This window comes from Caenorhabditis briggsae (genome assembly GCF_000004555.2).
Source record: "Caenorhabditis briggsae complete genome, chrII, whole genome shotgun sequence".
In the NCBI taxonomy this organism is placed as follows: domain Eukaryota; kingdom Metazoa; phylum Nematoda; class Chromadorea; order Rhabditida; family Rhabditidae; genus Caenorhabditis; species Caenorhabditis briggsae.
This window is the reverse complement of record NC_013486.2, coordinates 12205366-12228888: the sequence shown is the minus strand read 5'-3', so window position 1 is coordinate 12228888 and position 23523 is coordinate 12205366. Positions and strand designations below refer to the sequence as shown.

The 23523-nt window shown below is 35.1% G+C and overlaps 7 protein-coding genes across 7 annotated transcripts in view; 4 read left to right on the top strand and 3 right to left on the bottom strand.

The window, feature by feature from the left end:
• Window positions 1–2318, top strand: part of CBG20982 — a gene marked incomplete at both ends in the record, with an annotated part of 20291 nt that extends 17973 nt beyond the window's left edge. The window contains one exon of the mRNA XM_002631723.1: window positions 1770–2318. Coding sequence (XP_002631769.1) covers window positions 1770–2318 — 549 coding nt within the window. The remainder of the gene's footprint in view (window positions 1–1769) is intronic.
• Window positions 2319–3620: 1302 nt separating this feature from the next.
• On the top strand, window positions 3621–4974 carry CBG20981 (the record flags this gene model as incomplete). The annotated part of the gene is made up of 3 exons (XM_002631722.2): window positions 3621–3854; window positions 3905–4129; window positions 4888–4974. 3 exons carry the CDS (start codon window positions 3621–3623, stop codon window positions 4972–4974), a joined length of 546 nt encoding a protein of 181 aa, XP_002631768.2.
• A 180-nt stretch (window positions 4975–5154) lies between these two features.
• CBG20980 lies at window positions 5155–6659 on the bottom strand (the record flags this gene model as incomplete). The annotated part of the gene is made up of 5 exons (XM_002631721.2): window positions 5155–5293; window positions 5346–5437; window positions 5493–5675; window positions 6355–6498; window positions 6555–6659. 5 exons carry the CDS (start codon window positions 6657–6659, stop codon window positions 5155–5157), a joined length of 663 nt encoding a protein of 220 aa, XP_002631767.2.
• A 3022-nt stretch (window positions 6660–9681) lies between these two features.
• Cbr-srg-15 lies at window positions 9682–11961 on the top strand (the record flags this gene model as incomplete). Its single annotated transcript, XM_002631720.1, has 6 exons — window positions 9682–9894; window positions 10509–10727; window positions 10772–10918; window positions 11401–11583; window positions 11701–11786; window positions 11835–11961. The coding sequence occupies 6 exons, from the start codon at window positions 9682–9684 to the stop codon at window positions 11959–11961; spliced, it is 975 nt and encodes a 324-aa protein (XP_002631766.1).
• A 1171-nt stretch (window positions 11962–13132) lies between these two features.
• Window positions 13133–16629, top strand: Cbr-srg-16 (the record flags this gene model as incomplete). Its single annotated transcript, XM_002631719.2, has 10 exons — window positions 13133–13321; window positions 13387–13605; window positions 13713–13856; window positions 13900–14082; window positions 14377–14459; window positions 14925–15207; window positions 15500–15718; window positions 16132–16275; window positions 16321–16503; window positions 16546–16629. 10 exons carry the CDS (start codon window positions 13133–13135, stop codon window positions 16627–16629), a joined length of 1731 nt encoding a protein of 576 aa, XP_002631765.2.
• Window positions 16630–17997: 1368 nt separating this feature from the next.
• Window positions 17998–19792, bottom strand: CBG20976 (the record flags this gene model as incomplete). The annotated part of the gene is made up of 5 exons (XM_002631718.1): window positions 17998–18184; window positions 18504–18579; window positions 18881–19040; window positions 19087–19219; window positions 19635–19792. 5 exons carry the CDS (start codon window positions 19790–19792, stop codon window positions 17998–18000), a joined length of 714 nt encoding a protein of 237 aa, XP_002631764.1.
• Window positions 19793–21829: 2037 nt separating this feature from the next.
• The window catches only part of CBG20975, a gene marked incomplete at both ends in the record, with an annotated part of 2723 nt that continues 1029 nt past the window's right edge, over window positions 21830–23523 (bottom strand). The window contains 2 exons of the mRNA XM_002631717.1: window positions 21830–22057; window positions 22387–22659. Coding sequence (XP_002631763.1) covers window positions 21830–22057; window positions 22387–22659 — 501 coding nt within the window. The remainder of the gene's footprint in view (window positions 22058–22386; window positions 22660–23523) is intronic.

Sequence of the window (23523 nt, the reverse complement as noted above, 5' to 3'; positions counted from 1 at the left end):
GTAAAACGACGGCCAGTAGACCGGCAGATCTGATATCATCGCCACTGTGGTGGAATTCTCTTGTAAAAGATATCATAAATCTGTCAACTGATAAAATGTTGGTGATTATTATGACAAATATTTTATCAGTCGACATATTTATGATATCTTTTACAAGAAACGAGATAATTGAGCTCAGAGTTGACGATGTGAGTGTTCTTTTACCGCTATGGAATCCATCACTGTCAGTCGGAAAAATGAATTATTTTCGAAATACTTCTTCTCCTTCACCAATATAATAAAAACAATAAAAATGTGCAAATATAATCCGATTCCAAGATAAATTGCATATCCCAGAAACATCATTCCCTCCCAAAATGCATTGTAATCCAAACTACAGTCAATAGGGTAAATCTCAGAATTATTCATTGTGAATTGTAGAATGAAAAAAGTGAGGAAGTTTGAGAAAATTGTGAGAGAAAGCTGAAAAGTCGCACAACTTGGGGGCGGAAACAGCAATAATTATGAAATGATTGCCTGAGAAAACTGGTCGTCTGCCAGTTCTTAGGAGCACAGAAACCACAAAAAATATGAGCAAAATATGACCTTTAAATTTTCATTGCACTGAAAAAAACGTGATTTTTTAAATGAACCCAGTGGACCATAGAAGGACGAGCAATGAGTTAAAAATGTTATTTGAGACCCAAATTTTGGGATTTTTTTCCAGAAGCAGAGATAATTAGCGTCAAGGTTACGGTACTGTACATTCAGGTTCGAACCCCAGGCTTGTATGATTTTTTCCTATCACTTTTAAATATCAAATCCAACTATTCCCATCCTAAAATAGGTGCAACAAACGTTTGATCAAAAAAAAGCGCAACCGATTTGCACTCAACCGAAAATTCAGAACGTAGTACAAATGAATGTCGTCAGTGGACAAATCGTGCGAATTTAGAAATATCAAACAGAAATCTTTTGATTTCTTAAGAACATGAAAAGTTAATATGATCCACAAAACTTTGAAGGAAATCGCAACTTCCACGACAGAAACAAGCAAAGAGAGAGTTTAATTATGAGAAAAAAATTGAAATTAAAATAGAAAAAAAAAACTTCAATTTGATCAGACTTCGTACACTAATCAGCGTTTTGAAAGGCCAGAGACTCGGCAACCAGGCTGGGAAGATCATGATTTAGATATTTGAGGAAAACTTTTTAGATCTTGGTTGACGCTCAAAACGTCACCGTGGAACTTTGACTCGATTCCCATGGTACATTTCTCATTGTTTCCCAAGAGATGGTTACTATTAGAAGGCTCTATGGTATACAATCCCTAATCTACATGACAATCTAATACTGAAACCATAGTTTACGACCTCAATAGCCCTCTTCACCTCGTCTTACAGCTCATCCAGGTGAAGGAGGATGACAAACAGATTAGTGGGCGGAGTCAATATTCTGTATATAAGTAGCTCCAGATTCCTCATTCCTTACGCGTTCTCACACGAACACTTCTTGTCTTTCTCTATCGACCTATTCGTAAAGATGTCATCTGTTGCTTCTACTTCTTCTGCCTATTCCTTCAAATACTTCCCACGTTATGGTCAATGGACAAAGGAGATGCAAATGGAGTTGGATGAGCATTCGTCAACTGATAAATTATTTATCATATCATCACCAATATTTCATCAAATGACACATTTGTTATATCTCCCACAGGAATCAAAATAATTGAGCTCAAAGTTGACGCTTTGGGGGGTCCATTAGAGGACCAAATTTATAATCAATTTCAGAGCATTGTGGTCACCCTAAATGAGCTATTTTTCTTCAAACTCTTTACTTATCTGACTCCGTTATGCTCAATAATCGGTCCATTTTTCTGGACCCCTTCTATCAACCTCAACATGGTTTATATCAGTTTGAACCATGCCAGATTTTCAAAATCCATCACTCAAATTTTCATGGTTCTCAACCGAATGTCGTGTGTATTATTTCCAACGGCATACAATAGAATCTGGAGAGTTATGAGTTCTGTATCCTATCTTCTCATCCTGTTCCTCCCTTGCGCCGGAATGTGGAACGTTTGGATTTCCAGAATTTATTTAAAATCTCTTCGCGGTGGATTTACACTGGGTTATGAGAAAACTGTGAAATGGGCGGCCCTATCTCTCTTCCAATCAATATTCATCCTTACCGCGTTGGCTTTCACTATAGTTTGCTCTTCGATAACATTTTTCAAACTAATTTTTCTTCCGGAGCGTATAAAACCTGCTGAAAAATCTCTTTGTTTAACCTCTATTTTCATTTCCTTTACTTTTGTTTCGGTGGCAATCACTCAGGTGAGTTCTATTCCAATTTAATGAGAAAACATTTTTACAACAAAGTCAAAAGTCAAGTTCTCTGAGATTCAGCACTCAATATTTCCATTAATCAATTTTTAGCTATTATTTGCCTTCTGCTCGTCTTGTGACCATGACATTTTATATTTGTTCCAAAGTTGGGCATTCGACATTTTTACCATCGGGTGAGCTAGCGCTGTTGCTTATAACTAGAAAACAGAAAACCCCAATTTCCAGACCAGCTGTGATCGTTGTGCTGACAAGTAAACAGATCCGAGAATCCCTATTTTGTAGCAAGGCATCCAGAAAGAAGGTTTCTGTTATCAGTGTATCGGGACGGTCCATCGCATTGTAAAATACCGTATTTCCTTCAATAAAAGCCCACCCAAACCATTCACTCTGAGCTCAATTATCTCGATTCCTGTTATAGATACTAACAATTTGTCAACTGATAAAATATTGGTGATATTATGATAAATATTTTATCAGTTAGCAAAATTTTGATATCTTTCACAGGAATCGAGATAATTGAACTCAAAGTTGACCGCTTAGTTCTATTAAAGGAAATACGGCGACTGTTTTTCAAGTTACATATTAAACTTTCTATTGTAAATCAATGAAACAATTTCAAGTTTTTTTTTGAGTTCTATTGACCTAAAACCGCTAGAAATATGATAATTATGAGAATTCCCATTTTTTTCTCGCAATTAAAATTGTTATCACTCTACTATTCTCCAGTTTGTTTTTTATTTAGTCAGATAGACCAGAGAAGGCATCTAAAAAATAGGGCCATGAAGATAAATGACTTAGGAAATTAAGCAGGAAAAAGTTAGGCTACCGTACTATATGGTCCAGGAAGTTCATCTGGGAAAAGTTAGACCAGGAAGCTAGGTGTCCTAGGAAATTCATCAAAAAAAAATCTAGGCTACGAAGCTAGATGACCTAGGAAATCCATCTGAAAATAATTTTAAAAAATTGCTAGATGGCCTAGAAAATTCACTTTAAAAAATTAGGCCACGAAGCTAGAATACTTAAAAATGTATCTAGAAAAATTAGGCCACGACGCTAGATGGCCTAGGGAATGCATCTGAGAAAAGTTTGGCCATAAAGCCGGGTGGCCTAGAAAATTCGTCTAGGAAAAGTTAGGCCACGTTTTGTAACAGAACTTTGCACATACTCTCTGGCTAAATTCCCACTACTTCATAGTCTTTAATTTTTCTGAAATTTCCGTTTCAATGATTCTGTATCTTCTTTTTCTTCTCGACAACATCTTTCACAAATTTTCTGAAAATTTTCTATTAAAAAATGAGCGTCTCCTCTGCCTACTTCAATTTGACTACAATTCCTGACTATTTTCCATTTGAATGTCAAAATGAAAATGATACATTATCCGAAGTTTTGATTTATATTGGACTTCTCATTTTCCTGGGAACCGGTCTGTATTCCCATATTTTCATACTTGTTTCCGTTTTATGGACTAAACGAAAAACATACAAAGACTTTTCATTTTTCAAACTTTTCGTTATGGATTCTATTGCAGTAAGAATCACATTTTTTGCGTTAATTGGTACTAATTAAATAATTTTCAGAGCATAATCATTCTTACTGATGAGTTACTATTCACTCATATTTTCCTATTTGTTCCTCCTCTATGTCCAATTTTCAATCATTTCTTTTTCGGACCTTCAATTCTCACAAAATACGTTTACATGTCTATGAATCATGCAAGATTCATGAAGTCGTTGGCTCAAATTTTTATGGTTTTTAATAGAATGTCATGTGTTGTAATGACACTTCCAGGGAGATATGATTTGGTAAAAAAATAGCTTAAAATCTGTAATAGAAGGACACTCCTAACATTTAACTTGGAACCAATTTATCTCAGCTCCTGTGAAAGATATAAAAATGTTGTCAACGGATAAAATAATTTTGATATTATGATAAGCGATTTATTAGTTGACAACTTTTTGATATCTTTCACAAGAACTGAGATAAATTGGCTCAAAGTTGGGGGTCCATTTTATTAGAGCTTCTACGATAGAATGGATATGAATAAAAAGTTGGTATTTCAGCTCTGGAAAAAAGGGCACCAATATGCTGTATTTTAATTGGTGTTCTCCCATTTTGTGGAACCTGGAATATATTTTTGTCCCGAGTATTTGCAACTAATCAACGGAGCGGGTTTGCATTGGGTTATGAGAGAGCAGTCAAATGGGCGTCCATCTCTCTTTTTCAATCCATAGTACTCTTAATTACCCTGTTTTTCACTATCATATGTTCTTCAATCACTCTCTACAAACTGATCTCACTGCCTGGACGTATAAAATCAGCAGAAAAATCGTTGTGTTTTACTAGTATTTCGATATCTATCACGTTTGTGTTAGCAGCAGGAACACAAGTTGGTACACCCTGTTTATCTCGCTTCTAGTGAAAGATATCAAAAAGTGATCAACGAATTAAATGTTTTTGATATAATGATAAGCATTTTGTTAGTGGACCACTTATGATATCTCTAATAAAAAATGAGATAAATTGATTTTCCAGACTTTGAATTATCAAACACAAATTTCAGCTCCCAATTGTTTTCTGCTCAACTTGTGACAAAGATGCTCTCTATGTTCTCCAAGCCATTGCATTTGATACATTCACAGTTGGGTGAGTTCTCATAGAATAATATTTTTATTATAAAGTTAAAATTTAAGATCTGCTCTAATTATGATACTGGTGAATACAACTCTACGAGGATCGGTTTTCAAGGGAATCAAAAGAACGTCAATTGTTTCAGTTTCTTAAATTTTTATTCTTGCTGAATTTTAAAATTGAACAATAAAAATATGAATCAATTCATTGAAACACTTCTGAACGCACTTCTAACCCGAACTTTTGATGGCTCTACAGAAGGCTTATCCTCTCTGAATTTACACGGAAATACAGCTGATCGAAGTTTGGTGTCTGTTATTATCATAATGACTGCTGATCTGGAAGTTACAGAAAAACATTTTTTGATTCTTTTGAGCTTCTCAAACTCACCCAACTGTGAAAACGTCGAAAGCTATTAACTGTGCATTGAACAAACTGAAATAGGTTTGAGTTCGACAAATCGGACAAAACGCAATGGCTGCCTGGGAATTGAGAATTTCAGAGGAATCTGCTATAATTAAGATCGTCGGGGCTAACCTGACTTGCTCCCACTAGCAAAAAACTGCAAGAAAGAAAGATGCAGGACATACACAACGATTTTTCAATTGATTTCACTCTTCCAGGTAGCAAAACGAGCTTGTAAACAGTGATAAGGGTACAGATTACGGTGAATAATAACGCAGTGAGGATGAAAACCGATTGGAACATTGAAAGAGCCGCCTGGAATAGCCCAGAAGATTTAGGATAGGTTGGGAATCTACACGGTGGCACACAATTACCCGGACTGATAAAAACCGGTATATCTTTAGACATAACTATTTTGGAAGCACGAAAATTGGTAGAAATATAATTTTACGTTTGATTCAAAGCTACTGAAAATTTCGAAGCGAGCCCTGAAGTCTAGGTGTTGTTATGGTTATCCAAAGATGAATGGCGTAATGTTTCTTGTGACTTTCATGAGATGAAACAACTTTGACGAGCGATAACTCAGCTCAAAGTTGATCAAATAATTTGAAACTTGGCCAGTTTACCAAAACATCTCATCAATACAATAAAGGAAAATTTAAGAAAGTTACAAAAAGTGATCAGCTAAAACCCGTATTTTTAGAGCAAATTTATTTTAATCGATTTCAAAAATTACACAGTCTCATGTGAAAAATAGAGTGGTCTAACTTTCCCAACATGATTTTTTCTAGGCTAATCCACCGTAGTTCGTAGTCCAGAAATCGTCTAACAAGTAGCTAGTCCATTTAAAAAGGTAGCCTATGTTGAGTTTTCTAGGCCGCTATTGTAAATTTCCTAGAAATTGCCCGTATTCAACTGATGGGATTCTTACGAAATTTCAATATGATGGCCTAACTTTTGCAAGTTGAGATTTCTAGGTCACGAAAAAACTAACCCAATCAACAGCTCTCATATAATTCATTGTAAATCCACCACGAAAACTATCCATATAAATTCGCGAAATCAGACAATTCCAATTTCCAGCAAACGGGAGCAAAATCAGACAAACCCAAACAACAGGCGTCATTTTTCTCCAGATCTGAATTTTTTTGAGTTGTTATTGAGATTCAGACCAAAGCCATCATTCACACTCACTTTATCATAACTCGTTGGAAATAACACACATGTCATTCGATTCAAAACCATTGCAATTTGAGTAAGAGATTTCGAGAATCTCACATGATTGGGTACAGTATACATGAATTGGAGCAAAATGGAAGGACTCCAAAAATATGGACTAGCTATTTTACATAAAGGGGTGACATACATAAATAAGCGGCCATAGAAAAGTGAGGAACATATTAAAATAGAGCTCTGGAAATTTTGAAATTACCGTATGTATTTTCTCGAATAGACTGTAAACTTTGAGCTTAATTATCTCAATTCCTGTGAAAGCTACCAAAATTTGTACAACTGATAAAATGTTTATCATGATATCAGCAGTATTTTATCAGTTTACAACTCTTTGGTCTCTTTCACAGAAATCGAGATAATAAAGATTGAAACTCACCGCAATAGAATCAGTGACAAAAATCTGAAAAAATGAGCTCCGACTATAATATTGTCTTTCAGTGAACAAAATGGTTTTTATAATAAGAATATGCAAAATAAGTCCGATTCCTTGATAAAATAAAGTTCCTATATATTTCGAAATTTCCCAAAAAGGGTCGTATTGATCGGATTTGCAAATGACACGAATTTCAGAATCATTGTATGGGTTCATAATAAAAAAAGAAAGGGAAATACAACGTATTCTGAAGGAGAAATACGTGTTTAACTGAATTCGGTTTTTTCAGAGAGACATGTGGAGACAATTATGGAGATTAGATGGAGAGCAGAAAAATGTCGATTGTTGAGGGTTTAGCAAGAATTTTTTTGAAGAAATGAATGATTTGAAATGTGGGGGTTCATTTTGGGTTGGAAGTTTTTGGAAATTTGAAGTTTTTGTTTCAAGAAGTGTTTGAGAAGATCAGCATCAGTTTGGTCTTTGATCCAAGAGACATTTCGCGAGATTCTAAAAATTTCAGACCTCATTAAAGTGTAGATTTCAAGGCAATGTGAAAGTTTCAGAAAGCCGTTAAGCCTGAAATAGAACCGTCCACTTGAACCTAATTTATCTCGATCCCTGTGAAAGATATCAAAACAGGATCAACTGATAAGTTGTTTATCATAAAATAAAAATTATTTTGTCAGTTGATCACTTCTTGATACCTGTTACAGGAAATGAGATATATGAGCTGAAAGTGGACAGGTCGGCGCTTGCCAGCTGAGCTACACGGTCGGTTGTCATCCTTTTAACTTTACCCAATTTATCTCGGTTCCTGTAAGAGGAAAAAATATTCAAATAGTGAAATGGAGCTTATATTATGGTAAACATTTTATCAGTTGACGACTTTTTGATATTTTTTAAAGGAAACGAGATAGATAAATTGGGTCAAAGTAGGATTCCCTTTATTACAGTGTTTTGCGGCAACCGCCTGGTCGAGTCCCCATTGCCCAAGCGTCTTTTGATTGTATACTCTTCATTTTCAGCCAGATTCCATTTCCAGAAGCATTCAAAAATCCTTTGAACTCCTGAACATTTTTCCGAATATTTCGATCACTTCTGATTTTCTGAATTTTTCAGACAACTAAAAAATCAAAGTCTCCAAAATTGCACTTTAAAAAGCATCTGCTTACCTATATTCGGCTAAAAATAAGTTCCCTGAAATGATTCAGACTTAAGAATCAAATTAACAAGAAGTGAAGGTTATGGCGAGAACTACAATGACGAAAATTGAAACAATTCAATTAGGAGTTTGCTTGAATTAGTGTTACGGAGAAGAACGACGTTTGATGCGGAAGGTGTGGTATTAATTACCATCAAACCTGTAATTGTAGGGCCCCTACCTTTGAACTTTGAGAGCCATTTTTCTCAGTACCTGTCAAAGATATAAAAAGTTATCAACTGATAATTTTTTTAACATCAAAAACATGTTATCTATTGATCAATTTTTTTAATCTCTTACTGAGACCCGGATAGATAATCTGAAACTTGACAATGTGTGGGTCTTCTTTTACAGGTTTTACGATCATCCTCATGCTGGAATAACAAAATTTGAAAAAATCTGAAAACTTGTAAACCTGAAACAAGAAAATTAGATTGTGTGAAACTGTCTGAAATGCTATGAAGGTGTATTTTAGTTTCGGGCAATTAGGGTTCGATCACCATTGGTCCATAGATTTAGCATTAGAACATGGCTTCGGCATATTGCTCATCCAACAGAGCACCGTTGCCCATTTACCGTATTTTCTCTAACAGAAGCCCATCCTATACGTCCACTTTGAGCTCAAATTATCTCGTTTTCTGTAAGAGATATAAAAAAATTGTCAACTGATAAAATATTGGTAATAATATGGTAAATATTTTAACAGTAGATCACTTTTTGATACCTTACATAGAAACCGAGATAATTGAGCTCAAAGTTCATGTATAACATTTGTAGACCAGCATTGGTAGATCACCCCCTAAATCTCTTACATCTATAGAATTCATTGCAAAAATTTTTTTAAAAAATGAGCTATTCTCTATATATTGATTTCCTGGACATAATGTTTTAGTAATTTCTAGCTTAATCTGAAATAGTTGTTTTTCTGAAAGGTCTGAAATGAATGTAAATATAAACAACTCGAAAACGTGACTAACAAAGTCAGAATTCACTTTACATCTCCTTTCAGCCAACATCATCGTAAATATTATTACTCCTGTTCAAGATGTTGAGAAAGAGGGTTTCGTTCAAGGGCACATTTAAAGGCGCAAGAGGGAACTATCGTAGTTTTTGAAGATTTTTTTTTAATTATTGTTTTATTGTTATGGCTCAACAAATACGGTAGTTCCCTCTTGCGCCTTTAACTGCGCCTTTAACAAGTCCATCGCTCTCTACGTGCATTTATTTCGGACAAGAGAGATAATCAAATTTCCAGAAAAAATTTGATTTTTTGATCTAAAGTATATAGACACTTCAACAATAATTTCCCATAATTATTTCCCGGTCGTCATGTTCTTCTGATTTCAGCATACGTTCATAGACGATTCTAGTCTATAAATTCAATTTCTTTTATTCATTTTTCGTCATCCATATTGAATTAAAGACACTCCCCTTAGAACCACCTGCTCGCAGTTGTTTTTTCTAACCACACATCCATTTTTTTTAATTATTCTAGAAATAAATTTCCAGAAACAATGACATCAAAAAACTATTCCGGACCTATGCCATTCGACTGCGATACCTCGTATAATCCAACAATAGAAGTTTTGAAATATATTGGTTCAATTTCATATTTAGTGCCAGGATGTGTACTTCATTTTTTGATACTAAAAAGCATTTTGTTAACTCGCAAGGATTATTTTAAGAATAGCTCATTCTTTACACTTTTTACAATGGATTCTATAGCGGTAAAATGATTTGGAGAACTACCCTGTAATAGAAGGGTCCCTAACTTTGAGTCAGTTTTTTCTCGGTTCCTGTTAAAGATATCAAAAAGTTGTTAACTGATAAATGTTGCTGATAATATGATAAATAATTTATTAATTGACTGCTTTTCAATAACTTTCACAAGATCTGAGATATTCAGCGTTAAAATCGTAGGCGTTAGTGCTAGTCAAATAACTCAACCCCACCCGTCAACTTGGAGCCAATTATCTCAGTTCCTGTAAAAGATATCAAAAATTTGTGAAATGATAAAATGTTTCTTATATTATGGTAATCAATTTATTAGTTAACCACTTTTTAATATCTATCACTGGAACCGAGATAAATTGGCTTAAAGTTGACTGGGTGGATGCTTGATTACCACAAAACGTCTATGATTTTAAAGTTAAATATCTCAGTTCCAGGGAGGGCTATTAAAATATAGTCAACTGATAAAATGTGTAAAATTTCATCAAAAATATTTTATCAGTAGCATACTTTTTGATATCTATCACTGGAACCGAGATAAATTGGCCCAAAGAAGGGGCCCTTCTATTATAGGTTTTAAATGGTTAGGTTTTGAAAAGTATGTTTTCAGAGCATTATGTCGATTCTTCTAGACGTCTTCTTTGGACGTCTCTTCTTATATGTCTCTCCTCTGTGCCCCATAGTTGGACCATACTTTTGGTACCCCTCAATGATTCTAAAAATCTATTATTACGTTCTGGTCCATACTAGATTCGCCAAAGCCGTCGCTCAAATTTTCATGGTTCTCAACAGAATGACTTGCGTTCTGGTGCCCACTTTTTATACTACGGTATGGTCCTAAAAGAGTAAAAGACTAATTTTGGGGATTTTCAGATTTGGAATAAACTGATACCTATTTCCGTGGCTATGATTCTGTTAGTTCCTTTTGGGGGTACTTGGTATCTTTTGCTAACCCCAAGATATTTTGTAATACCATCTTATGGAGGATTTGCAGTGATTTATATTAGAACTGTGGATTGGGTAAGTTACCGTACTTGCTTCCGTAACCGTATTACCGTAATAAGTTACCGTAATACGTTACAAGGTACCGTAATAGAAATCCATCCTATACGCTCTCTTTGAGCTCAATTATCTCGGTTACTATGAGAGATATTAAAAATTTGTCAACTGATGAAGTGTTTAAAATAGTATGAAGCATATTTTATCAGTTAAAAACTTTTTTGATATCTTTTGAAAGAACCGAGATAATCAACCTCAAAGTATTGTATTTGCTCTCATAGGAGCTCACCTTATGCGTGCACTTCGAGCTTAATTATCTCGGTACCTATGAGAGATATTAAACATTTGTCCACTGATCATATTGGTCATATTATGATACACATTTTATTAGTTGACAAATTTTTGATATCTCCCATGGGAACCGAGATAATTGAGCTTAAATTGCACGTACAGGGTGGGCTTCTATTAAAGCAACTAGGGTGAGAACAAGAGGAAGTTTCTAGGCTGCCGTCTCCTTATTCCAATCCATCTACTATCTAACTGCTCTTGGCTTCACTGTTATCTGTACCACTATCACCTTGTACAGTCTTATTTTACTGCGAGTTCGTGTGAAATCCGCTGAAAAATCACTTTGCTTCACTTCCATGTTCATCTCTTTCATTTTTCTCCTAGTTGCGGCTACTCAGGTAATTTTTAAAAAATATTTTTTTAAAGGGACATGAAATGAATAATTTTCTCAAAATTCCGCTCATACACGCCCCTCGAGGTGTTGAACTTGTGGATCTTAAATTTCAACATTTCAGATTTGCTACATAGCCTGTCTTGAGTGTCGACCGTCTCCATATCTCTTTTCAGCTCAATTTCTGGCGTTTGATGCATTTTCAGTGGGGTAATTTTTACAGAGGTCCGGGTTCTTTAATTTTGAAATTTTTTTCAGGTCAGCTGTTATATTGGTGTTGAATAATAGTCAACTGAGAGACTCGATATTTTCACCGAGCAAAAACGAAGACCGCGTGTTTCGAGCATCAACGAATAACTCTTTTACTAGTCATGTGAAGATTTAGAAATTTCAAAAAATGGGGAAGAATAAATATTTTTGATTTCAAGAGATCTAAAGTCTCTATTCGGGGCTTCTAACTACTGTACCAAACAGAAAAGGGGTGTTCTGTAAACCTTGAAATAGAAGAGTTTCCAAAAGTTTAACTTTGAGTCAATTTTTTCTCGGTCCTTTTGAAAGATATGAAAAAGTTGTCAACTGGTAAATTGTTCATCATAATATCACCAATATTTAAACAGTTGACACATTTTTGATATCTTGCATAGGAATCGAGATATTCGAGCTCAAACTTGAGAGGGGACCGTCTACAACAAATTTCATGGCATTCGTATTTGGATTTTTTCAATGGAAGATGGTTACCTTTAGAGTCTTGAAAGAATAATATAGACAATTTCAGAGTATGCTTATTGTCCACAAAATTAGCGTTTCAGTTTTTCAAATAACATATTTTCAGCCATGTTCCATAACCAAAAAAAAACCCCCCGTAAACGCCAAAGTTAGCACTGAAAGGAAGGTTGTGCCTCTTCAAAACAGTTAATTTCGCTTTTCTGGAAATTTACACAAAAGTTGTCAACTACAAAGATGAAGCACTGATTTTTAAAAAATATACTCTGAAACATTGAGACAAATCGAAAAATTCTAGAATGTTTTTTCCAGAATTTTTAAATTTGACTATCTTCCACTGAACGGTAAAATTAAATCTATACCATACGTGCCCTTTGAGCTCAATTATTTTGGTTCCTATGAGAGATATAGAAATCTTGTCAACTGATAAAAGATTCGCAATTATTTGATGAACAGTTTATGAAACCTTTTTGATATATTTTTTAGAAAATGAGATATTATTTAAGCTCAAAGTGCGAGTGTAGTGTGTGCTTCTATTAGAGAAAATCATGGAGTTTCTGGAAAATTTAAATGTTGCAAGGCTCCTTATTCGGTGGGGAAAATGTCCAAAACTTGGTGAACAAACAAACATAATATTGCGCAATTTGTGTCATAATCCTTTCTCATAATACTACTGTCCTACTCTTGCCGGATTCTTGCTCAGCCTGCCATTTTTCTATATTTAAAAAGAAAGAACTTCGTATTTTGGACTCTTTCTCATTTGTATTACCTTTTCACCTGCTCTCCTTGTCTCCATAACTTTTCATTATAGATTTTTTTCTATTTTTGCAACGATGAATATGTTCACTGATCCTCTTCTCATTAACTGTAGTACTGAATACGATGACTTTCTAGAAATATTCAAATACATCGGAAACTGTTCTTATCTAATTCCAGGCGTTTTATTGCACATTTTAATTCTAAAAACAGTATTGTATTCACAGAAAAAGCTGTTTAAGAGCAATTCGTTTTTTCGGATTTTCGTGACGGATTCTATAGTTGTAATTTTCATTTCGTCTAATCATCAAAATATATAAAAAATTTCCAGAGTCTTACTCTTCTTCTCTGGGATATCTTTTTCAATCGCCTAACCGCCTTTATCCCTCCAATGTGTCCTATTTTATGCCCTTTATTTGTCATGCCTTCATATTTTTTGAAATTCTATTACTGTAGTTATAATCATGCCAGAATGTCAAAATCTGTTGCTCAGATTATGATGGTTTTGAACAGAATGTGTTGTGTTATGTGGCCGATGAGTTATGAGAAGGTGAGGATTACTGTACACAGGAATTGACTCAAACTAGACGATTAGCTTATTTCCAGCTCAATAATTTTTAGTAATACTATGTTGATCAAACCAAAAATCTTATTCAGGTCTGGAATCAATTCTCTGCTCCTACAGTAATCCTAATATTGATTATTCCCTTTGGCGGCACCTGGAACATGTTGCTGGCCAGAATGTATCTATTTCCATCGTATGGCGGGTTTGCGGTCACTTATGTGAAAACTGTGACATGGGTATGTGAAGAGAAATTGTATTCGATGTCTTATAAATTTTCAGGCGTCACTATCCCTGTTTCAAGCAATTTATATTTTGACTGCTTTATGTTTTACAGTTGTTTGTACTTCCATTTCTTTGTATAAACTATACATTCTACCGGGAAGAGTAAAAGCTGCTGAAAGATCACTTTGTTTTGTTTCCGCGTTTTATTCGTTGGCTTTTCTGATTGTTGCAGCTTCTCAGGTACAACCGGCGGCTGAAAAACGGCTGCTATGACTACTTTGAGCTCATTTATCTCATTTCCTGGGAGAGATATCAAAAAGGTGTCCACTGATAACTTGTTTACCATAATATCAGCAACGTTTTAAATGTTTACAAGTTTTCGATATTTTTTACAGTAACCGAGATAATTGAGCTCAAAGTGAGCGTATACTGTGGGCTTCTAATAGCGCATTCACGGCATAGTTAACGTTTCATGTCTTCAGATTCCAAAGGGTTACTGTAGTTCCCGATTTTTTCAAATTGAAAGATTTTCAGCTTGTCTTCGTGGTTTGTGTGAACTGCCAATTCACATTCTCTGTCATTTTCCAATTTCTAGCTTTTGATCTTCTCACAGTAGGGTAAGTAAAGTTTCCAGACCTTCTAGAGTGTTCTAGAATCTTCTAGAACCTTCCAGAATTTTCTAAAAAATTTCAGCTCAGCTGTGATAATCCTGCTTACAAGCTCCCAACTATCCAATCATATTTGGATTATGCAAAAACTGAAACCAAAAAATTCAGAAGTTCAAGTGGTCCGAATTTTCACCTCGGTCAATAATTCCTTATCAAATTGATATGTGTAGTTTGATTTGTTGAAAAAAAAGTGATCCAGAACTTTAAAGTTCAATTTTTCTTTCAAAAAAATTCTCAAAAATTTAATGTTTTCAGCTGTTTTAGTTCCTCAAAACCACAAGGTTTTTCTTTCAATTACATATTTCTGTGTTATTTGAATAACTGATTTCCAATTTTCAAACTTTTGGCACGTTTCCTCCAGCAGAACGCTATTATTATACTTTGTTTGTTTCAAAACATAAAACATTCCTCTAGAAGACATCATTCTGAATTTTCTGCTAAAAATTCTGAATATTTGAAAATGAGTTTCACTGATTTCAATTCCACTATTGAACACAAATGGACTGATCGAGTTGCCTACCCTTGCAGTCAAAAATACAATGATTTTGTCGAAATTTCGAAATATGTTGGCAGTTGTTTGTATCTGATTCCTGGGGCACTTTTGCACATTTTTATTATAAAGACTATTCTGTTTTCGCAGATTAAAATGTTCAAGAATAACTCATTTTTCCGGATTTTTGTCACCGATTCGGTTGTGGTAGGAAGCTAACAAAAATTAAATACCTACGAAAGCTTCGAGCTAAATTACCTTGGTTCCTTTAAGAGATATAAAAATTTTGTCAACTAAAAATTTTGTCAACTATCAAAATTTTGTCAAAAAAATGTCAACTAAAAAACTGATTATTGCAACATCAGCAATATTTTATCAGTTGACAACTTTCTTATATCTGTTACAGGAACCAAGATAATTGAGCTCGAAAAAAGTGTTAGGGGCCCTTCTATTACAGGTTTTATGGTAGATATTCAGATGTAAAAAAATCAATTTCCAGAGCCTAGTTCTCCTATTCTGGGATATATTTTTCAGTCGACTCGCTGTGTTCACTCCGCCACTTTGTAAAATTCTCACACCCCTTTTCTATGAACCATCACTATTTTTAAAACTATATTATTGTTCGTATAACCAGGCTAGAATGGCGAAATCTATTGCTCAGATTTTGATGGTTTTAAATAGAATGTGTTGTGTGATGTGGCCAATGAGTTATGAGAAGGTAAGGAGTACTGTAGTCTAGGCAGTCTCGGAATTACTGTAGTCTGTAGTCTAGGGAGTCTAGGAATGTAAGGATTACTGTAGTCCTGAATTGGACTTGGCACTGACCGGCTAATAACTCATTTCAAAAATAAAATTGTGAGCAAAACAACATATCAAATGAAAGAACACGACGAGCTCTGCAACCTCCATTAAGAATGAGCGGGAAACGGTACTGTTCCGGCCTGGCATTCTATATCCGGGCCGACAATTTTCGCCCGGCCCGGACCATAATACCATTCATGGTACCGGTTCATTCTTATTGGAAATTGCAGAGCTCGTCGAGTTCTTTCATTTGGTATGTTGTTTTGCTTAGCCGGTCAGCGCCAAGTTCAATTTCGGAAAATTGTAAATCTAAAAATAATTTTCTTCCAGGTTTGGAACAAATTCCCCATCCTTACAGTAGTACTTATTCTAATAGTCCCATTTGGTGGAACTTGGAATTTATATCTCGGCAGAATGTACACATTCCCATCGTATGGCGGATTCAGCGTTACCTATTTCAGATACGTGGAATGGGTACTGTAGAACTTTTCTTAGAATATTTTTTCATAAGAATTCCAGGCCTCTCTGTCAGCCTTCCAATCGATTTACATTTTGACTGCTCTGAGTTTTACCCTTGTTTGCACTTCGATTTCTTTGTACAAGCTTTATATTCTGCCCGATCGAGTGAAAGCTGCTGAAAAATCGTTGTGCTTGGTTTCAGCGTTTTATTCGTTCGCGTTTTTGATAGTTGCAGGATCCCAGGTACTAGAAAATATCCCTTTTTTAATCACGGGAAATTTTTAGCTTGTTTTTTTCTGCGAAGAGTGCATGACCAAATTTTTTACCGTCTTTCAATTCCTGGCATTTGATCTTCTTACTGTTGTGTAAGTTGGCTTTTCAGAACCTTCCAAAACCTCATAGAATCTTTTAGAACCTTCCAGAGCATTCTAGACCTTTTCAGAATTTTTCAAAGCTTTATAGAATAGTACAGAATCTTATTGAACATTTCAAAATTTTATAAACCTTCCAGAACCTTTTAGCACCTTCTAGAACATTCCCAAACATTTCAGATCTGCTGTAATAATCCTTCTCACCAGTTCACAACTATCCAAACATTTATGGATTTATCGAAAATTGAAACCTGCGAAGCCTGAAGCTGAAGTCGTCAAAATGTTTACTTCGGTGAATTCGACGACATCGATGAAGTGAAAATTTAAACATTTTAAGGTTCATTTTGAATAAAATTTATTTTTCCAACTTTAAACTTTTCGCAGCAGTGACATTTTAGAACTACGTCGTTTGAGAACTGCGACGTTTTAGAACTGCTTCGTTTTAGAACTTTGAACTTATAGAATTGACCAGTTCGCAACTGCGACACTTTAGGACCGTGACATTTTAGAACAGCTACCTTGCAGAACCGCGACACTTTAGGACCGTGACGTTTTGGAACAGCTACCTTGCAGAACCGCGACACTTTAGGACCGTGACGTTTTGGAACCGCAAATTTTTTGAACTGCGACATTTTAGAAACTCGACGTTTTAGAACTGTGACATATTAGAACCGCGACGCTTCCGAACCAGTTAGTTTCGGAACCGCGAAATTTTCGTATTTCGATGCTTCAGAACCACGACGTTTCAGAAATGCGAAGTTTTAGAACTACGGTATTTTAGAACCGCGCCGTTTTAGGACAGCTACCGTGCAGAACCGCGACAGTTTAGAACCGTGACGTTTTAGAATCACAACTTTTCAGAACTGCGACATTTTAACAAAACCGCAACATATTAGAACTGTGACTTTTTAGAACCGCGACATTTTAAAACCGCAATTTTTTAGAACTGCGACGTTTCAGAGGCGCAGCATTTCAGAATCGCGACATTTTAAAACCGCGACGTATTAGAACCTCGAAAACAAGAATAACAGTTAAAAAACACTTTATTTCGCCCGGCAGAATTGAACACACCGTATGAAACTCAAATCTCTTATAATCTTATCAGGGCAATTTCTTATCACTATTATCAAATCAGAAAGGGAATGGAATATTATCGCTGTCCGAAAAAAACAAGGTTAGAGTAGTTCATGCGAAGGGTATACGGTAGGTATCTCGAAGCGGCAAACCTAAATAGCTCACATAAGGTGGAGTCGCAGACAGATTTTTGAAAATTTTCTCTGCGTCTCTACATTGTTTTTCTCAGACAACTATAATAATCAGACTCGAAAATTCAAAGAAATCCAAGAGAAAGGAGTTTCGCCTCTAGTCAGGCCGACTCGTTCTGCTCCTGATTTTCGAGGAGCAGAGCTTTGTCGCTGTTGACGTCGTCCGTTTGACGGGCCTTCCATTCGGCGTGCTTCTCGATGAGATTGGCTTCAGCGTCTTTGGTCTTTTCGGAGACTTGGTTCACAACGACAGTGACGTCACGACGGAAGATCCAGTTGATGATGGTTCTGGAAAAAAAAACTGTGGTGGCCTAACTTTTCCAAGTTGAGTTTTCTAGGCCACCATGATAAATAGGCTAGATATGACCTTTTATTCATCTAGTGCGTTTCCTAGGCCATTTTAACATAATAGTCTAACTTTTGCAAGTTGGTATTTCTAGCCCACCTATGTTTATGACCTGGAAATAACCTGGTGTGTTTTCTCGGCCATTTCGACATGGTGGCTTAACTTTTTTAAGTTGAGTTTTCTGGGCCACCTAAGTTTATGACCGAGACATGCCCTTTTGTGTATTCTAGGCCATGGTGGCCTAGCTTTTGTGAAACTTACAGAACCATAGAAACCGACGCGACGATAATGAAGAATTTGATAAAATCCTCGGCAAGGTTACGGTAGTAGTCATCCGCTGAAAATAATTTTTTTTGACTTTCAAATTTTTTAGGTTTCTGTCATACTGTACGATTCCTATATGTATTCCCTTTAAATCTAGCTGACCAAAAAAGCAGATGAATGTCAGGTGAAATGAAAAAAATTACTAAATATTTCTAATTAACATTTTCAGGCTATCCCAAGTTGTGAGATCTTTCCAGAGCCTTTCTAAAAATAATTCTGAAAATGCTAGATTAATTTTTCAGGCGTCTAAAGATTTTGCAAAAGAATCAGACATCGAAGAGTTACGGTAACCCAAAGTCAAAAAAAAAACTCACGATCCTCATCAAAAAGATTGCATTTGGTGTTAACAATCATCTGAGTACCCTTGACCAATGATTCTGTGATATTCTGCTCGTAGATCAGATGACGTGCTGGATTCTCGAAGCACCACTTCTGAAGAGACATTACGCCGGCGTCGTACACATGGAAGACACACTGGAATCGGGAGTTTTACAAAATGTTATCAAAATTTAAAAAATACATTATCTCCCCAATGAGCATAGTTCTCATAGATTGTTTGATTTTCTCTTGGTCCCTTGACAATGTTGACTTTCATTAGCATGAAATCCTTTCCGAGACAGGATCTTTTCATTTCATCTTGAAGAAAATCGGCTCTGAAAGAATAGAACTGAAATTTTTATAGGATTCGGAGAGAACATGTTGCCTTTGAATGGGGACAAATGTGGCATGCATTAAAGGACAAAAATACCATATTCGCTCTAATATAAGCCCACCCTATACGTGCACTTTGAGCTCATTTATCTTGGTTCCTACAAAATATATTGAAAAGTGGCAACTGATAAATTGTTTATCATAATATCATCAACATTTTACCAGTTGACAAAATTTGCTATATCTTTCATAGGAACCGAGATAAATTAGCTCAAAGTTGGAAGTTACGGGGCCCTTCTATTACAGGTTTCAATGTATATCATGTTTTGACTTTCTCAGAAGATCAGAGTGTACTTTTTTAAATATTTGAGCAAATACGGATTTTTCCCGGTACCTTATACCAACTTTCCTACTTACCTATGATTAACAACTTGTTTGATTGCATCCTGAACCTCCAGAATCACCTCTTCCCATCCGACAGCATGAGCTCGGTGAGCCGGCGAAGCGACCACAGCGCCACGTGGCACCATTGCCATTAGAAATGGGAGAAGGCCTAACATATTCAGCCGAAGCATTTCTGGAGGATTGGAATATATTTGTGGAAAATTATTTTTTGGAGAAAAAATGTAAGACTAAAGCATTGAGTGCCGGGGGGTTTTGTCTCGATTGGCAGCTGAAAAAGTTAATTAAAACATTGTCGACCATTTATATTTTTTTCGATTTTCAGGTGCCTTTTCTTTTCGATGAATAAATCATGTGGCTATTGGGAGATGGAGCTGTCTTTTCGCATGGAAAAAGGGTTCAAAAAAATTCTTTTGGAATGAAGAAAGAGAAGAATAAGCATCCCTAAAATGTTAATGGTCCAAGAAAAATGGCATTCTTCAATACTGAGAAAGTTCTAGATCTTAAAAATGGAGTATATAAAAAAGAGTAAGCGTGAGAGTATTGAAATAAAAACAAAAAGAATATAGATGAAAGACACCAGAGAACCGGGAAGTGAGTAATTGCTTTCTTATTATATGTAGTTGTGGTGAAGAGAATTTTTCAGTTTGAATTCCAGAACAAAAAAAAGAGAATCCAGACTTTAAGATTATGATTCATGGCTCTAATAAAAGCCCATTCTACACGCGCACTTTGAGCTCAATTATCTCGGTTCCCATGCGAGATATAAAAAATCTGCCAACTGATAGAATATAGGTGATATTCTGATAAACAGTTTATCAGTGGACAGTATTTGGATATTTTTTATACAAGCCGAGATAATTGCGTTTATAATAAAGCTCCAAGTGCACGAATAGGGTGATCTTCTATGTATTAGAGCAAATACAGTAGTCTATAGTTCTGATTTTAAGATTATTTTTAACCCAAATATTTTTCTCAGACTTGCTGAAATTACTGAATAAAAGGCAGATGGATAAAATACGAAGAAAAAGTATTTTTTGGGAACAAGGAAGTCGGAATTTCAGATTTTCCAGAAATAGAGGAACTAGAATTTTATAACATGTTGCGGATTTCTAGAATTAGCTTTTTTATAGAACACATTGACTAAATTGATAAAAATGGGAAGTGCTTCAAGATAATTCTCAATCAATTAAAAGAAATTCAGAAATTAAGAAATTCAGAAATTCAGAAAATTCGGAAATTCATAAAATTTGGAAATTCAGAAATTCAGAAATTCAGAATCTCACAACTCAAAAAAGGTCTTCTGTCTTTTGATTCCCCAAGCCCCGCCCACAAAATCAGAAAGATTAATCTCTTTTTTCAACCATATTTTTCCTAGTTATGAATCAAATTTAAAATACAAAAAGAACATAAAATTGTACATACTTTTTGTTTTCAGAGAATATTCGGAAGACAAAAATAAAATCTTGTGCCCGAGCAAGCGGACTAATAAAGGAAAATCAATCAGAAATGATATAAAACCTAATCTCCAGATTAACAAAAAATTATTCGAGTTCTAATTAAATTTCTCTCTTTCCTTTCAGCGTCTAGTAGACGCCAAAAAAAGAGATTGAGCTAAAAAAAAAAGAAAAATTGCATATTCATGTGTTCAATAATTCTCGAGAATTCAAAAAGATATAAATGGAGAAAAATGAAGGAGAAGGCTAAAAATGCATAACTTTATTCCTATGGACCATGGTGCTATGAGATTATGAAGAATTCGATAATTCGAAAATACTGATTTTCTGAAATTCTGAGATTCTAAAATTCCAAAATTTTGAATATCTGAAATTGTAAGCTTCTGAGATTCTGAAATTCCGAATCTCTGAAATTTTCAAAATTCTGAAATCGTGAAGTTCCGAATTTTGAAAAGTCTGAGGTTCAGAGATTTGGAAATCTTGAAATTCTGAAATGCTAAAAATCTGAAATTCAAGTTTTCTGAGATTCTGGAATTCTGGAACTCTGGAAATTAAAATTCTGAATTTTCGAGATTTTGAAATTCTGAAATTTTCAGATTCTGATATTTCAAAGTTCCGATGATTCTGAAATTCTGATTTTTCGGAATTCCGAAATTTTGAAATTCTCAAATTCAGAATGACTTATAAAAAATTAATTTAAAAGCTTAATTGTCTTTATTTTAGACACTCTTGAAAATCAAGAAAGGAGTTCAATCAATATCCAAAAAGACGTTTGAAAGATTTGTAGACATTGAATCCTTCCGGAATCTTGTGAATCTTCGTAATCTTTTCCTTGTCGTTTCCATGGAATTCCGAGTCCTTCATTAGGATTTCGGATGGGGCAAATCCGTGGAGTCCGTGTGTTTTTGACAGATTCGTTCCCGGTTTTTCAGCCTTCATCTTTCGAATCAAACTGATTTTGCCATGTGGCGTTCCGTTGGGCTGAAAAATAGAATACTGTTCACTTTGAGCACAATTATCTCGGTTCATATGAGAGATATAAAAATTTTGGTGATATCATGATAAACATTTTATTAGTTAAAAACTTTTTGACATCTCTTAAAGGAATCGAGACAAAGTAACTCAAAAAATCAAGCCCTTGCCAGCTGGGCGGTTGGCTGCCGACCCCCTAACTTTGACCCAATTTATCTCGGTTTATATACAAGATATCAAATTTGGTAAAATACTGCTGATGTTATGATAAACATTTCATCAGTTGACAATTTTTTGATATCTTTCACAGTAATCGAGATAAGCTCAAAATTCCGTACCTCTATAGTCTTGACAACCTTCAACTCAACATCCATCCGTCCACTGGTCACCAACAACTTTTCAATATCCGTTACCAATTCTTCGAGAAACTTCTGCTCCACCTCGAATCGTTTTGAAAATTCCACTTTCTTGGATTGCGTGGAATTGGGTTTCGGATGGTGCATTGCTTCACACAAATCAAAATCGGAGACAAAAATTGCTTGAACCGGCGTCTCAACATCAGTAGCGACAAATTTGATAGGGATTAGTTGAGGGCCAATGTGCTTGGATTCCTGGAATTTATATCGGTTCTATGAGAGATAGCAAAAATTGGTCAATTGATGAAACAATTGTTAATACTATGATAAACATTTTATTAGTTGACAACTTTTTGATACCTTCTACACAAACCAAGATAATCAGTTTTCCGTGAAGTGTATCAAGAAAACCCTATACGAGCACTTGCAGCTTACTTATTTCGGTTCCCATGAAATATATTTAAAAAAGTGGTAAGCTGATAAAATATCAGTGATATTGTGAAAAAACATTTTATCCGTTGATTAATTTATGGTATTTTTATAGGAACCTAGATGAATTGCCTCAAAGTTGACGGGATGGCTGGCGGTTACTTGACTGCCACAGTGCCACTAACGCCTATTATTTCAACGCTTAATATCACAGCTCCGGTGAAAGGCATAAAAAACTGTCAACTGATAAAATTTGTAAAACTTTATCATTAAGATTTTTTCAGTTGACCACTTTTCGGTATATTTTGAAAGAACCGAGATAATCAGATTTTCCAATAAAGCGCACGGCGCACTCACTGTATTCGTTCTAATAGAAGGTCACCGAATACATGTACTTTGAGCGAATTTATCTCAGTTCCTGTGAGAGATATCAAACATTGGTTGACTGATAAAAAATAGGAGATATTATAAAAAACATTTTATCAGTTTATAGCTTTTCGATATCTTTTGAAGGAACCAGGATAATTCAGCTCGAAGTCCAAATGTCCAGATGACAGTTCTGGAGCCACCCTTATCACGCACTTTGAGCTCAATTATCTCGGTTCCTATGAGAGATATCAAAAAGCTATAAACTGATAAAATGTTTTTTATAATATCTCATATTTTTTATCAGTCAACCAATGTTTGATA